Source organism: Citrus sinensis, chromosome 3 (genome assembly GCF_022201045.2).
Source record: "Citrus sinensis cultivar Valencia sweet orange chromosome 3, DVS_A1.0, whole genome shotgun sequence".
In the NCBI taxonomy this organism is placed as follows: Eukaryota; Viridiplantae; Streptophyta; class Magnoliopsida; order Sapindales; family Rutaceae; genus Citrus; species Citrus sinensis.
Genome location: NC_068558.1, coordinates 38,982,197 through 38,999,493, shown reverse-complemented (window position 1 = coordinate 38,999,493; position 17,297 = coordinate 38,982,197). Strand labels below are relative to the sequence as shown.

Below are 17,297 nucleotides of genomic sequence, written 5' to 3'. Positions count from 1 at the left end.
TTTAATTACCTGTCGCTGGGTTTTACAACTTTGCAATTTGACCATAAAATATATATATATATATATATAGAGAGAGAGAGAGAGAGAGATAGTCCGGTAAAGTTTTAAAACCGCATGATTTTCAAGGCTTAAAACTGTAAGCCTTTAAAACCGTGCGGTTTTAAAGTTTTTTCAAACTTTCCCGCACTTTAAAATTACAGACCAGAAAATTACTATATATATGTTTATATAAGAATCTAAAGATTGACTGCCTTAAGAGTAGAGAGTTATAAGCTGGTAAAAGTTCATATCATACATGCATCAATGTGAATATAGCATGAAAGATATTGTAAATAGGCGACGTTCGTGATGTAAGATTTTTTTTGGTTTAGGTAACATTGCATCACACCTATTTATAGTTGAACCCATAATCTATTGCTTTGATTACAATAATTAAGTCAACTGAACTATTTTTTAAAATAGACCATAATATAAAATAACTAAGCAATTTTGTTTTTTCCGACAAGGAACCAGATATTACAGCTGAACCCATAAGAAGGCGTCCCTTAGCAATCCACGTACATAATCATCACATTTCTCATATCAGAACTAATCCAAATTCAAGTATACGATTTTTACATCAAAAAAAAAAAAAAAAACAAGAAGAAGAAGAAGTATACGACAGCACATATGAGCAAAACTTGTTCAAGCGCAAGCCTAACCTTTTCTTTTAATTTACTGCTTCTCATTCCTTTCTTCATTAATTTTTCTTTTCTTTTCATTCGTATAATTAAACATCACCACTTTTTATTTAATTAGATGACTAGACAAATAAGATTGTAATTTGTGAATTTAACGGCAAAAGTTCAAAGAACAAGAATTTATTAATTTACTAAAATTTATTACAATAAAATTTTGGAAAACTACTCATCAAAATTACATATTACAAGCAAACATGATAATTTTTTTTGTCACACCATTTGAAGTTCTTGAATGCCAACAACTCAAAGGCGAACAAAAACTAATGTAATAAATAAGAAGAATTAATTCAAGGGCATTGAAGAGGCCAGCTTGGCTATGAGATCTTTCCTCAAAATCTTACCGGAAGGAGATTTTGGAATTGCATGAACAAAATGAACCTTGTGCAGTCTCTTGTAAAACACTACCTGTTTTGCTATGTATTCTTTAATGGCTTCTTCGGTAAGTTCAAACCCATTTGATCGAACTACAAATGCAACTGGAACTTCTCCTGCAACTTCATCTTTTTGCCTAAATTTTAATTAGCGGCACGTCTAAGTTAGAATCTCTTCTGAAAACTTTAGGCCTCATTAATTATAAATGCGAGCAATCTAAAATGCTGAGTGTAATTTCACTTACGGAACCACAGTTGCATCTGCAATTGATGGGTGGCTTAAAAGGAGGGCTTCAATCTCAGCCGGCGGCACCTGTGTGCATGACATCCAAAAAAAATATATGGTTAAGTGCTTACATTATGATATGTAACATGAAAAGTATCTCACAAAGTAACATTAGGATCTTCTCCTGATCCGTACACTTTTGAGCTTTTAACAATGTTATGTCATGTGTCATGTAGTAATAGTATATGGCTAAGATATTACTTCTTTACATTTTAAATTTATTAACCACAAATTAATACATGAATTTTTTCTAAGGAGAGGATCTTAATCCTATAAAGTATATAATTTGAGTATTGCTTTCATGTTTCATCTTAGTTTCCGAAAAATTTTAGTTTAAAGATTTAACAAAAGGTTAAGAGAATATGCTTGGAATCCTTTGAATTTGATGATTTCCTTGACCCTATCGACTATGAAAACCTCATCATCATGATCAACATAGCCTATGTCACCAGTATGAAGCAAACCCTCAACGTCTATAGTTGCCGCAGTTGCCTCAGGATCATTCAAGTAACCTATAATTTACAAGATTTGAAAATGAGTGTTACATTATATTAAGATTAAAAATATCAAACAATGAGAAAGCATTGGGAAATTTACTCATTTGACCACTTTCTAATTTTTAATATAAAAAAAAAAACCTCACTTCAAATTTTCTTACAATATCAACCACTTAAAAAGCTCTCGGACCAAACTCCCCTAAATTCTCAAAACAAAACAAACAAACATCTCTCCCAATATTCACCTAAAAACATCTCTTACCGCCCGAACTACACCCATACAAAGTTCCTTCACTTCCAGCGTTTCTTAAGTTCCATCTAGTTCCTTCACTTCTAGTGGCGTGTGTGAGTTATTTTGGTTCTAGCAAATTCCGTCACTTACGATGTTGGTGGCTTAGGCACTTTCTTGATTTTTTTTCATTAATTTAGAAAAAAAATTTGTTTATATTGTCTTGTTGGTTCATCATTGATCATAGTTAATCATTAGGATGTGTATTGGGTATGAAAATATGAGAGTTTTTTTTTAAGATTAAGATATCTAATAAATGGTACACCAAGTGTTTGTTTAAATGCCTCTAAAAATTATTGATCTAAACTTAGAATTATTTTGAGGTTAAAGAGAAGGTTGGCGTGCCGCCTAATCAAGAACGTGGATGGTTACCCGTGTTGCCTAATTTTTGTCCTGTCACCCAATTTTCTCGAGACCTGCATAATGCTTGACTAAACCAAGCAATGGACAGCTTTTTAAAAAATCGGGCGACTGGCATGTCACCACATTGTCCGTTGACAACTTTACATGGGCGACATAAGCTGTCGCCCAGGTGACGCTGCTTGTCACCCGATTTTCAAGAGAGTGGCATAATGCTTGACAAAATAAAGAAAAGAATAACTCTCTAGAAAATCAGGCGACAAGCAGCGTCGCCTGAGCGACGAGCCTGTCGCCACAATGTTTGTTAGCTATTTGATGACAGCCTGTCGCACTGCTTTTCGAGTGTTGTCAATTGCTTGATTGTAGTCAATAACATGACACCATAATTAATCAACATAATAAAGTCATTCCAAATTTAGATAATACAAGATTTATCAAAATAAGAACCTCCCATAAATCTTACATGATAAAGTCATTCCAAATTACATAATACAATTTGCAAAATTAAATATATCTTTGAACACACTAAAACACTATTAATGTAGATTTGCTGGAAGGGGATTCTCACATGTCTTCCGGTTATGGCCACACTCCTCGCATCGACCACAAGTTATAGTAGACCGAGGGATATCCACACATATAGATGGTATTCTTCGTGTTTTCCGACGACTGGAAAATGATGGTACATCTGGTGGGTTCACTTGCGATGTTTGGACGTCTGCTATAATTTCCCAATTGTTCAAATGTTGCATTTTTTTTAAACAAAATGCAGTAACTTTTCCATTCTCATACTTCATACGACCATCCTCCAAAATCTCCCACGCTCCATCAAATATACATCTTAAGAACTATTGACTCTATTAACCTAATGTAGAATAATAATACTACTTTATTAAAAACACTGCAAACAATAACATTACTATATTAAATAAATAATTAATTATCAACAAATTCGGGTGATAGCACTATCTCCCAGGTGACAATATTATATATTAGGCAACATATTTTGTTGTCCAGGTGACGAAAATCCAAGTGATACATACCTGTCACCCGGGCGACAAGTCATTCTAAGCTTGGGCGACAGTTTTGTCACCAGGGCGATTGGTACTTGTCTCATGAATTCTAGGTTTTGTCTTCAACATCGTTCAAAAACCATTTTTGTCAGATTTTGCTGAAATTTTACTAATTTATAATTCTATGACCTCATATTAACTATTTAATGTACCCACATCGTAATAAAATGAGCAACTGATGTTTTGTATGAAACCCAATCAAAAAATAAAAGATAAAGATTGAAGAAATACTAACCTTAACTTCTTATTATTCTTTAGTTTGTTGCTTGATTTTGTATTCAATGCTTGGATAAATATATTAATTTGATGAATGTGAGATAAATAAAAGGGAGTTTGAGTGATAGTTGGATAATGTGAGAGAGGTGAAAAGAGGAGTGTTTTGGTGGTGTGTTCAGATGTTTGGCTGTTGCTTGGGAGTTCGATAATATTGGGCAAAAGTGTTTGTTTGTTTGTTTGTTTTGTTTTGAAAATTTAGGGGTAGTTTGGTCCAAAAGTTTTGTAAGTGGTTACTATTATAAAAAAAATTGAAGTAAGATCTTTTTTTATATTAAAAGTTAGAAAGTGGTCAAATGACTAAATTTCCCAAAAGTAATGGCACTTGCTAATAATATATACGCGCTATCATGTGGAACTATGTAAAGACATGGAATAAAATAGCTTCACACAAATAAATAATTGAAATTCCCGAAAATTACGGAGGATAGACAAGAAATTTTATGATTTTATGGTACGTTTTACGTTTGGGCGTCATAATTTTCATAAATTTCTCAAGTTCATGGTTTATCTTTATGAAGAATAAGGATGGCAAAATCGAAGCTTGGGCCTAGGCTTTCGATTATTATTATTTTTTAATTGTTGTAAATTTCAAATGAAATAATAATCCACAAGTTTATAATTAATAATGAATTAAAAAATATATATATTTTAAAATAAATAAAATGAAACAAATAAAAATTTAATTTTTTAACGCTGAATTATCTAATTCAAGCATTCTCTTAATTAATTAACACTTAACAAAGAATTTAATATATAATTTTAGGTTTTCGAATAGTTATTGATTTATGAATTAGGGATTTAATTTTTAATTATTTTTATTTTAAATTTATTATTTTAATTTATAATTTTTTTTAAAAAAAATAAAGGATCGGAACTGACCCGAACTTTTTTTTTTTCCCTTAGACGCCCTCATGCGGAGGGCTAAGTCAAAAGCCCATCCATCTAGTTCGACTTGGGCTTTGTTTGCCCATCCTAATGAAGACCCCACCGTTAGACTATTCAATTTTATAATTTCATCATCATGGCCTCTATCAGACCAAATTCAAGCTCCACCACTGTGCGCCACTGTTTTTGACCACGAGTAGTAGCAAGACTGTTAGGAATAAATTACCATTCATATATAATACACGGACGTATTGCACTGCTCATCATGTAACTAGTTCAATCAATAAGAACTACAAAGGGAAAAGGCAAAAAAAAATTCAAAAGCATAGAAATAAGGAAAGAAGATATGAGCATGTATAATCATGGCAAAAGAGAGGAGGGTATCTTTCATAATTTGAGGGCCGCGGATGCAAATTTCGCCGGGTTGATTGTAGGGAAGGGAGGCACCGGTTTCAGGGTCAATAACTTTGAGCTCAGCATTTCTAACTACGGTGCCACATGATCCTGACTTTGTAGGAAATGGCTGCTTTGCAAATCCTAGGCACATTGATAGCACTGTCCCTGCCTCTGTCATTCGATATCCCCGGTGTTTTTAGTCATTTACAAACTAATATAATTAGACAAAGATTTGATACAGTGTGTGTATACATAATCTTTCTTTAGTGTGGGCATATATAATTTTTTTTTTTTTCATGTGGATATGCTGTTAAGCCTTACGATTAAATAGAGCCAACCGGTTTTAATGTTATTAAACCGCACAACTTAACAGTGTGTCTTTAAACTAACAAAAAAATATTTGTTCAAACCCAATAATATGAATGAGAGGAAAAATTATTTGATTAGATTAAATAAAGAATTTAAAATGAAACATTTGCATACACTATCGCTTCTGGAGTTTAAAACCAATTTCAATATGGGATCTATATAGTACTAGATAAAGTTGGCAAAACAGGTCACTAGGTCAATTTCGTATCGTGTCAAATTTAGGTAAAATATAATTTATTTAATAATCGTATCAAAGTATTCAAACTCTAACCTAACAAAGAGACTCAAAGGGTTCTCACTTAATATATATATATATATACCAATATTATAACACACACACACATATATATATATCTACCAAGATTTTACACATTTATATTGTTGATATCTTAAATTTAAATAAAATTTTATAAATGAAACACTTGCTTATATTTATATCATGTCTAATAAACATTTATATCATATCTAATAAAAAGAAAAAAAAATAAAAAGAAAGAATCATGTCCAATTTTTGAGTTTTAATGACAAGATGTACATACATGTCCATACAAATTAATTTAGAATAAAAATATGATCGTGTCGTTGATCGGATAAATGGGTCAAAAACCTTAGCTTTAACCCGAACCAAAAAAAAATCATGTCAACCCCAATCCAATCCATTTAATAATAAAATCAAATTTGATAATTTATTCCTATTTATACGTATTGTGTTTCTATCAAATAATTAAGTCGTGTCAAATTTAGTTCTAATGCTAAATAACAACAACGTCAATTATCTACTTTCATATTTGGCAACGGCCACACTGTGAAGAATGAATCCATTGGATATTTAAAAAAAAAATGAATTTTTAGAAAAATAAATAAATAAGTAAAGCTTATTAATTGGGTACTGCAACCAACCCGCCGAAGTTGGATAGACAGCAGAAACACCCAGTCACCCACAAACCGAAAATAAGACTAAGGCCATAGCTCGGGCCACATCATAAATAGCCACATGTGAAATGTCAATTATTTTTGCCCAATGTGACAACATTACCCTGCGGCCGCAGCAAATATTACGGCAAAAAATCCAACCCAATCCAAAGGACTGACTTCATTCAAATAACTCAGCAACATTTTCGGAAAATAATAGCAAAGCTCAAATTGCAGCTTGACTGCCATGTGTACAAATATTTTTATATCGTCGTGAAATAATTTTCTAATAATTTACAATAATATAAAAATGCTTCCACATCATTATAAGTATTTTAAAAAATACAAATACGTGTGATTATGAGCTAAAAATATTAGTATGTCATATATATCTAAAAAATCGTTATTTCACGTCAATTATCAATGAACTAAAGTGCTAAGCACAAAGAAAATGATCCCCGTCGATCTATCAGTAATTGTAACTCATTCCTTTGACAAAATAGCATTGTTGTTAGACTAATAAAGGTTAACCTAAACGCACAAAAAAAAACAAATAAATAAAGGCAACTTAAAAACGGTTATTCAGTTATAACAACAATCAATTGAATGTAACTTATTTAGTTAATAAATGGTAATTATCATATCAGATACTGATAATATCGCTAGTGGTAAGTCTCTCATTATCGTGGGAGACGATGGTCCTTTGTAAAATGAATGACGACGACATCCTCATGGTATACTGTTAGTGCCATGAAAGGGGATGTGTTACTACTAGCGGGTCCACAAGATTTGCACACAAGACATGGTTGGCATTGATGCAAGGTGTGTGGTGAAATTTATGTCGATGGCTGACAAACTTCTATGAAAGTCAACACGGAAGTTACACCATAAATTTCGGCAGGAAATTTCGACATGTGCCGATTTAAAATTCTTAGAATTGGTAATTAATTTTAAGTGTTATACTATTTATAGTGGAGTATGATAATTCTCTATGTGAAGGATTATGACTAATGTGAAGACATTAAGTATAGTGTTGAGATTAATTGATTTTCAATCAAATCTCCAAGTGGGAGAATGTGAAAAGTGGCAAGCTGGCACCGCCCATCTAGATGGGGTGCCAGCCATTATCAACATTCAAATCTTTGAATGAAGAAATTTAAGAAAAAAATTATTTTTTAGCTATTTTTAGCTATAAAAGGGGAGGTTTTCCATAAGTTTTAAGCATCCAAAAATTCAATTTCTTATGAGAGAAAGAGAGATGAATGGTTAGTGAAGTTCTCTAGAGTTTAGTGAGAAATTGGTTGTACTTGGGGCTTGGGTGTGAGAAAATTATTTATGAGAGTGTGGTTGTAATAATTTTTTACATAGTGAATATTTTTTCTCTAGTTATCTTGTGACAACAGCCGTGGTTTTTCTCCGGATTTGGAGTTTTCCACGTAAATCTTGTGTTGTGGGATTAATATTATTCTCAATTTAATTTTTCTATTAATTTGTTGCGTGACAATTTACATGGATAGATCTTGGGAGGAAGCTCAAATTCTTAACAGTGGTATCAGAGCCATTTATTAAAATTTTGGTGTCGGGGGGCACTGTTCACATATACGGTACTATTCAGTATACGGTACTGTTCACGTATACGATATTGTTCACTTGAAGCAGTGGGAGTCAATCCAAACAGTCAGTGGTAAAGAGTAAAGGCTGATCTGCAAAGCAAATATGTGAGGATTAAAATTTTCAAGTTCGGTGAAATTTGATATAGAAAAATTCAATGGGAGAATTAACTTTGGCATATGGCAAATTCAAGTCAAGGATGTGTTGATTCAATCTGGGTTACACAAGGCATTGAAGGAGAAGTCATACCCTACTTCTAGTAGTGGCTCTGGAAAAGCTAGTATAAGCGATGAAAATTGGGAGATTTAGATGATAGAGCTGCAAGTGCCATACGACTGTGTCTAGCAAAGAGTGTTTTTGCAAATGTAGGAAATATTCCTACAACGAAAGAACTTTGGGAAAAGTTAGAAAAGTTATATCAGACAAAGAACATCTCAAATCGATTGTACCTAAAGGAACGATTTCACACACTGCGAATGGCTGAAGGTGCAAAAATTTCTGATCACTTCAGTGTTCTCAATGGTATTGTGTCAGAACTAGAAGCCATTGAAGTTAAAATTGAAGATGAGGACAAGGGGCTTAGGTTTCTATGGTCAGTTCCAACTTCCTATAAACACATGTTACTTACTTTAATGTACGGGAATGAGACAGTAGATTTTGAAGAAATTACTAGTACTTTACTCTTAGAAAAAATAAGACTCAGTGGTGAAAGTATTGAAACTATAGATGTCTCAGCTTTGGCAGTTGTGGGGAATTGGAAGAAAGATAAATTTAAGAAGAAATGAGTCTGCTGGGGGTGTGTCCAATCGGGGCTCATAAAAAGAGATTGTCATAGTAGAAATGGAGCAAGATCGGCAAGTGGCTCCAGATCATATACTGATAATATTGCTAGTGGTAAGTCTCTCATCATCATGGGAGACGATGGTCCCTTGTAAAACATATGATGATGACATCCTCATGGCATACCGCTAGTGCCATGAATAGGGATGTGTTACTACTAGCGGATTCACAAGATTTGCACAGAAGGCATGGTTGGCATTGATGCAGGGTGTGTGGTGAAATTTATGTCGATGGCTGACAAACTTCCAAGAAAGCCAACATGGAAGTTGCACCATAAATTTCAGCAAAAAATTTTGACATGTGCCGATGTAAAATTCTTAGAATTGGTAATTAATTTTAAGTGATATACTCTTTATGATGGAGTATGATAATTCTCTATGTGGAGGATTATGACTAATGTGAAGACATTAAGTATGATGTTGAGATTAATTGATTTTCAATCAAATCTCCAAGTGGGAGAATGTGAAAAGTGGCAAGCTGGCACCGCCCATCTAGATGGGGTGCCAGCCATTATCAACATTCAAATCTTTGAATGAAGAAATTTAAGAAAAAAAATATTTTATAGCTATTTTTAGCTATAAAAAGGGGAGGTTCTCCATAAGTTTTAAGCATCTACAAATTCAATTTCTTATGGGAGAAAGAGAGATGAATGGTTTGTGAAGCTCTCTATAGTTTAATGAGAAATTGGGTGTACTTAGGGCTTGGGTGAGAGAAAATTATTTCTGAGAGTGTGGTTTAATAATTTTTCACATAGTGAATATGTTTTCTCTAGTTGTTTTGTGACAACGGCTGTGACTTTTCTCTGGATTTGGAGTTTTTCACGTAAATCTTATGTTGTGGGATTAATATTATTCTCAATTTAATTTTTCTATTAATTTGTTACTTGACAATTTTCTTGGAGAAACCTTGGGAGGAAGCTCAATTTCCTAACAACAAGATCGTCGGGCTTGATGGCAACTTCTGGGATTTGATCCTCATTTGCTTCTGATAACACTGTGAAATGCAAGCAATTCTTCGAAGGGGCATCGACCGTGATCACTATGAAATCTTTGTTGGCCTTCGGCAACTTGTCGACGTACTGAGACCATATGATAATCAATTTGGCGCCAGAGGTTCTGAACTATTTCAAGATTTCAGCTGAAGTGTAGAAGGGATTGGTCGTCGTCGTGACTGCACCGATCATGGAAGCTCCCATGAACGAGAAGACGAATTCGGCGTAGTTCTAGAGGAGGATCATGATCATCTCGCCCTTTTTGATGTCGAGATTCGATAAACCGGCTGCAGTTTTTCGACAGATGAGGTGTGTTTTGGCATAAGAGTAAGTTTTGCCATTTGAACCAACGATTAAGCATGGATCGTCAGATAAACGATCTTGGAAACAATAAGCATGGAGAGGGAGATGATTGGAGATGGGTATATCGGGAAACTTGAAAATATGGGTGGTTATCTTTTCATTGGATGGTGCTGGTGGTGCTGCCGAAGAGATATTAAGAGACCGCTCTGGTTTTTTAGTGGCTATTGATATCATCGTGAATGCCTTTTTTTTGTCGAAATTTTTTTGGATGAATAAGAGAAGTTGGCTATTGCTTAGGGAAATTAAGTTAAGATAGACACATGTAGGGGTGGCAAAAATACTTGCCCGGTCCGGACTCGAACCGCACCTGGGGTTTGTGGGCCGGGTATTATCTGATCTGAGTATGAAGCATGTCCGTTCTTGGACATTACTTAATAAACCCAGAACCCGGATTTTATTAAAAAAAATTATAAAATATATTATTTTAAATATTTATATTTGACTCATTTATTACACATATATAAAGTTTTAAACATTTAAAGTTCATATTTTCATGTCAAATTTTATTAAAATAAATTTAAAACTTATAAAATTACCAAACAATAAAAAATATACACATATAATATTAAAAAATATAAAATTCGGGTACTCGGATTAAAGCCTGGCACAATCTAGCCCGGGCATCTATTGCATCTGGGCTGGGTCCGGTCATTGCGATACCCGGACCCGACCCGGGGTTTTGCCAACCCTAGACACATGACATGAAGCAAAAGATTGCACAAAGAAGAAAAACATTTAAGGAGAGTGGGGGAAAGGGTGGTAGGTAGAATAAATGGATGTGAGAAGTGGGGAGATTTTAAATTTGTAATTTGAAGGTGGACGTTAGCAAGAGCATATGCCCATCCCACCATTCAATTCCCTCGGTTATTTTTCTCCTTTCCATTACTTGCAATCAAGTCCCTGTCGAATTATGAAATTCCATATGTGGACATCAATAAGTGATTATCACTAGGTATTGTCATATTGTGATTGGTGACGTTGATTTTAATTAAAATAATTTTGTTATGTGGTAACGTAGTATATTGGCTGGTCGCGTAAACGGCAAAAATATAATTCTTTTTAATAGATTCATTTTTATAGCCGTTTGTGTTAAGATCTTGATCAATCTTATTAGAATTGACATCTTGCTGTAAATTGATCTTCTATTTTAAAAAATTATTAGTGGTATAATAAGAAATATTATTGCATAGAAATAAGACAATTGGCCTACATATAGCTAAACATGAAGAGAGCAAATAATCAAGATTTCAAATGACAATTGTCCTTCATGGTTTCACAAGAGAACATTATGATTAAACACAATTTACGATCGCAAATATGATTTTGGCTACAAGAATCAAATATACAAACAGTTGCATGTACATATTAATTAAAATAAGATTATAACAGTATCTTATAACTTCTATATATATCTTGCACTTAATTAAATGTTAGATTCAAGAATATATATTTCTAGACTGCTATTAAGAAACATAGGCAATTTCTTTACTTGCAGCCTGTTTTCAGTTCTTCTGTTTTAGCTGAAATTATGAGACCTGATGGCTCTTCCACAATTTCAGTTCTTAGTGGCGAATCTTTTTCCGCTGAGTTGGCTCTTGAACTCATGAGTATTCAGGTAAGGGTTGAACTCATGAGTATTCAGATGATTTTTACTCTATATTTCAATTCCCAAAAAAAAAAAAAAAATACAGGCCTATTCTAAACTATCATGAATTTGTCAATTCTAATTTTTAACAAATTAATTTTAAATTTTAAATTTTTTATAGATTATAAGAGAATGTTAACAAAGTTTATCTTTACTAAACTCTAAAATCCTTTAAAAAAATTAAAAAGAAAATATTTCAGAAACAAAACGTTTTGCCATCAACTGAAGGACATAATAACATCTCAATTAAAATTACTAATAAAACTTTAAATTTTATATAAAATTAATAAGTATCATTTCTTATAAATCCGATCCATTTGGATTTGGACAATCATTGTCATCGCTGACTATTATTGTGCATGCGTGAATTTTTTTTTATTTAAAAAAAAAACAAAAGTAAATTTTATTATGAGTAATGGGCACTGCAGTTCTGTTGTTTGATAAAAATTGAGGGAAAAAAAAAAAGATCGGTAGTTTGCAGTTCGTGCCAACTGAGTAAGTGACTTACTGTAAGTTCTCGTTTCAGTTTTTGTCCATAGACTTTGTTTGTCGTTCAACTTAACACTGAAAAGGCCAAAAGGTAGTCTCGAAAACAGAAAACACGTCTCTTCACTTCGAAATCACTAAAACTTGCTTTTCTTTCCTATAATTCCTAAACTTAAATTTGACTCTGAGTTAAAAAAATATGAACTGCTTTAAGAAATTCGCCGAGCGACCCAAAATCATCAGCTGTGAGAATCAAGATTCGGCATCTATCAAAAACCTTCTGAGAGACAATTAGATATCACTAGCTTACTTTAGCTTTGTTGAAAATTAATCTCTACACCTGAACAATATTGCATACTCAAAATTACAGAAGCAAAATTATATCTAAATGCTTGAAGGGGTAAATGGGTTCTTAAACTTGTCGAAGATGAGAAAGCACAATGATTATTCACTTGACATAATCCAAAATGAGCTTTTGATCAAAACATGAAGTACAAGACATTTCATTAATGTGGTAAGCAAATGCAAAAATTCTATTGCTCCAAACAAGTACTAGACATTTTATTAATGGAAATGGCAGCTAAAATCCAGATTTTGCAAGTTAACACAGGACGTTGATGAAGAAATTACTCTTTCTTGGTGGGTTCCCATGGTTGGTACCTAGACCAGTCTCTCTGCTCTGGATTGAGGAAATGTCCTTTGGAATGATAGATAAACTCCTCACCCTCTCCCGATAAATTTTCCCTGTGCTCAAGTCCGTATCTCTTCGGTTTCAGCATCAGAAGCTGAAAGAAATGCATTATCATCAGTACACAAATTTGTTATTTGGTATCATCTGAATAAGTTAAAACAGAGCTTGCCTCATCTCCTGTGTGATCAGTCATGCAGTGCAGCCAACCGTGCCATTCTGGTGGCACCTGGGAAGCATTGTAGCGACTCTTCTCCGCATATTCAACCCACCTGTGTCTTCCTGTAAAAACGGGCCGTAGGAAGTTAGAAGGTATATATATATAGGATTAAGATCCTCTCCTGATCTGAGCACTCATGATTTTTTACAGATCTTGTGCCACTTGTGTTTTAGTATTAGTGTATGATTAGGATTTAACTACTTTTTCTTTTTAATTTATTAACCACCAATCATGTTAATAGAACTTGTTCAGATAAAGATCATATCAAGAGAGGATCCTGATCCATATATATAAGTTAAAATATATAAGTGCACATCACATCCACAACATTTTTTTTTTATGGGAAACAAAGAAAATAGTATTAATAAGAAGAGTAATTACAAAATGTGAACAAAGAGTCCAAAAAGAAAGAACCCCCCCAAAAGATCACTGAGAGATCTATACAGTTGAGAGCTAATCAAATGACAATATAAGTATAGGGTCTAAAAGACTATGAAAGCTTTACAACAAAAACACAGAATTAAGCCAACACCTCTTCCCAGTTTTGATGAATGAAGAAGAAAGAAGAATCTTGAAAAGAGCTGCTAAGGCAATTTAGCTAGTGAGTTGTGACTTGTGACCTAATTATTTAATAAATATTTTACATTGACAACCTCCATACAGGCTTCTAAAAGAGCTCACAAAACTTAGGGGAGGCTTCTAAATTTCAGAAACTAAAAAGAGATTGCTGGTTGAAACATGAAAGTTTGTATCAGCCATATTTCTACTAAAATCACTAAATCCTGAGATAAGTATTGATATAAATAAAACACAGAACAAGTTAAAGAACATTATCCCAAAGAAAATATGAAAAGAAAGATAAAATGGCTGCTTAGGTTGTCCAGATGTTCATTCAAGGAATCCTAAAATTTTATGAAGGAAAACCAAGAAAGTACAGTATAAGTTATGCAAAGGTGATTTCCTTTTATGCGCCTCTCTCATTAATGGTGTGGTATGTGCACAAATACAGGCAAAAGATAGGCAACCTCCTCCTTCATTGTTGCACTGCTTCTAGTTTGTCGAATATATTAATTCAGGCAGCTAATCTTGAGTCGCTAGGCTAGAATTTGTAGCTATATATATTTGTGGAACAAATGCACAATTTTGGTAACAGGGTGGAAGTATGCTGTTTTGCTACATTTTTGGGTGATTTGTCAAGAACGAAACAGAAGAATTTTTAAAGTTTTGAGTCTGGAAGATGTAACTGTTAATGGGATAAACTACATTTGCTAGCTTCTCTTTGGTTGTCAGCAACAAAGGAATTTCAAGACACATCTTTCTTCTTTATAAATTTAAAATTAATAAGTAGTTTTAGACCAAGATAGATTTGTTGTCATTATTTTTGTTAGGTTTTTTCAACTTTGAGTGGGCAAGTTTGATTTTGGTTACTTTTGACGTTCTGTCCAGGATGACTCTAGTTTCTGCAGGCAGTTGATTACTTTTTATAAAATCCATACTATTTTTGATGTAAGTACAAGTTCCATTCTTTTAAATAGAAATAAAAAGAATTTCTATAAATAATCAACAGAAATTCACAAAATAACTAAAAGGAAAATATAGATGATGTAATTGTTCAGTAGTAGTCTTTTAGCATCTTCAATTAATAATAATACAAATTTGGCGTATTAAAACAGAGGAAGATTAAAATTACTGACCAAATTGCTCGTCAAGTTTCTGATAATACTTGTTACCAAATTTATCAACTCCAACAAGCGTTGCCCCTCTATTATGTAACTTGGTTTGCCTGTATCGGTCAAACAATTTGTAGCTCAAGATGCTGAAGATAAACAATTTGTAACTCTCACAAGAAAGATAAGAGAAAATATCACATTTTAAGAGCTTCTATTGCTACTCTATGCGACTAACACCCAAATTCAAACCTGCATGTTTCCTAGTTTGCAATATAGTCTATTCCCAGGTTAATATATACCATCTTCAACACAATTCATCATGCAATGCCCCCTCAACAACTCTTCCCTTTACTTATATCACCCTGCCTCTGCACCATATGATCTCTTGTTTAATAACATTTTTGAATGTTCAAACTCCAGCAACAAGTGACAGATCTAACAAGCATTTGTTCTAAATTCAGCAAGTGTTGCAGGTATTTTTTGATAGATATCATTGACGGTACAGTAGGTTTTATTAATTCCTATTCCACGCTAAAACAAATGAATCAGAAAACAAAGCATAAGAATATAAAGAGTTGGGGAGGAGGTACAAAACAACAAAAACAAAAAAAGCAAAACAGTAACAACCCTCACATAACAAACAAGAAATCAATAAAATTTAAAAAATTTAAGCAAGTTTCTTTCTATAATCTTAATTTTTTAAAAAAAAAACAACGAAAATATCAGCAAAGATTTCTGACTTACATGAGATTTCCATCAAGAAGTGCCCTCCTGAAACACGAAAACAAACAATTACAATCAGCGAAAATTGTAAAAACTACCAAATTATTTTGCGAATAAATTAAATTAAAACTGCAAAAAGAAAATTTATGTACATAAATCTTATATATTGAAATCATTTTGAAAATTTCATGGATTTTGTAAACAAATTAGAGTGAGGGAGAAAGAGACAAACAGGAAGCCTTCTTCCTTGAGCTCGCGAAGGAAGGAACCGAGACCTCTCTCTCTGATCGACTTCAACGCGCTCTTCATAGCCATTTTCTCTCTTCCTTCGTTCTAATAGCTTCCTCTCTTCGATTTATTTCTTTCTTTTTCCCTTGAAAGAATATTATTTACTGTACTGCGATTTTTCGTCTTTTTCCGTACAAAACATTTTTTTGGGTAAATTCTATATTGCCCCCAATATTTTGAGAAAATCATCCGAGATCCAATAGTTTTCCAATTCGTCAAGGTCACCCTAGCACAGATTTTTATGGCAATTTTGTTATGTTATACGAGTAAAGTAGGTAAGAAAACGTGAGATTATTTGAATTTGTAACCCACTGAAAAATGGAAAGGTTATTTGATCTATTAAATCACTTATTAAATTCACTTCTAAAAAAAAATTATTACACAAGTATCCTTAACCAAAAATCACTACTATTACTATTATAACTATTTCTCCCGCTAAAGGTTTTCATCTCTACATTTGTTTTTCAATACATATAAAAGAACATTGTTGCTCTGTAACATTGACTAAACTAATGCTAAAAAATTGAAAGCTGAGGGCTCGTTCGGTATCATTTTCCAATCATTATTTTCATTTTCGTTTTCAAAATACATATATAATACATGTTAGGTGGATTGTATTCAAAATATAGATTACAAAACAAAAAAAATCCAAATTCATTATTATAATTGATAAATTGAAAACATGTTCAATATGTTCTCCAAATATTACAAAACTAAACCAAAAAATGAATTAAAAAACAAAACCACAACCTCATGACCTCTCTCTTTATCCTTTTCTCTTCATCAACGCTCTCTCTTCCCCCTCACCTTTCTCGATCCAGTTACAGCAAATCTGCACTCTCTCTCCCTTTATCTTCATCCAACAGCATTCTCTCTCCTTATTTCTCTCGATCTATTCTCTCTCGGTGTGCCAGCTGCTGTATTTCGTCTCTGCCGCTGTTGCTACTTCATCTCAGCCACTGCCACTGCTCTGTCTCCACCGTAGCTATTGTTGCTTTGTCTCTGTCTAGCCACTGTTGCTCCGTCTCAACAAACTCAACTGTTGCTGATCGCTCGGCTCTGTCTCTTGCCGGTATTTGTTTTATTTGAGTAATTACTTGAGTGATTTAATTAATTATTTTTAATACCATGTAATTATTTGAGTAATTATTTTAATGATATGATATTGTTCACGATTGTCATTGCCATGATAGTGATTTCACTACAAATGCCATTTTGTTTAAGTTTGTTGCCTGTCACTCCAAAAATATTATTTTTTTAGAGAGAAAATGATTTAGGTAAATTGGGTTTTTCTTATTAGGGATAAATAGAGATTTTT

The 17,297-nt window shown here is 33.1% G+C and overlaps 1 protein-coding gene and 1 pseudogene across 1 annotated transcript; both read right to left on the bottom strand.

Moving 5' to 3' along the window:
* Nucleotides 1–844: 844 nt before the first annotated feature.
* Nucleotides 845–10,433, bottom strand: LOC127900822 (4-coumarate--CoA ligase 2-like; annotated as a pseudogene).
* Nucleotides 10,434–12,782: 2,349 nt separating this feature from the next.
* LOC102610487 (probable NADH dehydrogenase [ubiquinone] 1 alpha subcomplex subunit 12) lies at nucleotides 12,783–16,083 on the bottom strand. The gene is made up of 5 exons (XM_006478847.4): nucleotides 15,924–16,083; nucleotides 15,713–15,739; nucleotides 14,993–15,081; nucleotides 13,251–13,360; nucleotides 12,783–13,175 (listed from the first exon to the last, which is right to left on the bottom strand). The coding sequence occupies exons 1-5, from the start codon at nucleotides 16,004–16,006 to the stop codon at nucleotides 13,017–13,019; spliced, it is 468 nt and encodes a 155-aa protein (XP_006478910.2). The 5' UTR covers nucleotides 16,007–16,083; the 3' UTR covers nucleotides 12,783–13,016.
* Nucleotides 16,084–17,297: the final 1,214 nt, after the last annotated feature.

Coding starts and splice junctions, on each gene's coding strand:
- LOC102610487 (XM_006478847.4), bottom strand. CDS start 16,006: ATGGCTATGAAGAGCGCGTTGAAGTCGATCAGAGAGAGAGGTCTCGGT. Junction 13,361..14,992: donor GAAACTTGACGAGCAATTTG/GTCAGTAATTTT, acceptor CCGTTTTTACAG/GAAGACACAGGTGGGTTGAA. Junction 13,176..13,250: donor CTGATCACACAGGAGATGAG/GCAAGCTCTGTT, acceptor CATTTCTTTCAG/CTTCTGATGCTGAAACCGAA.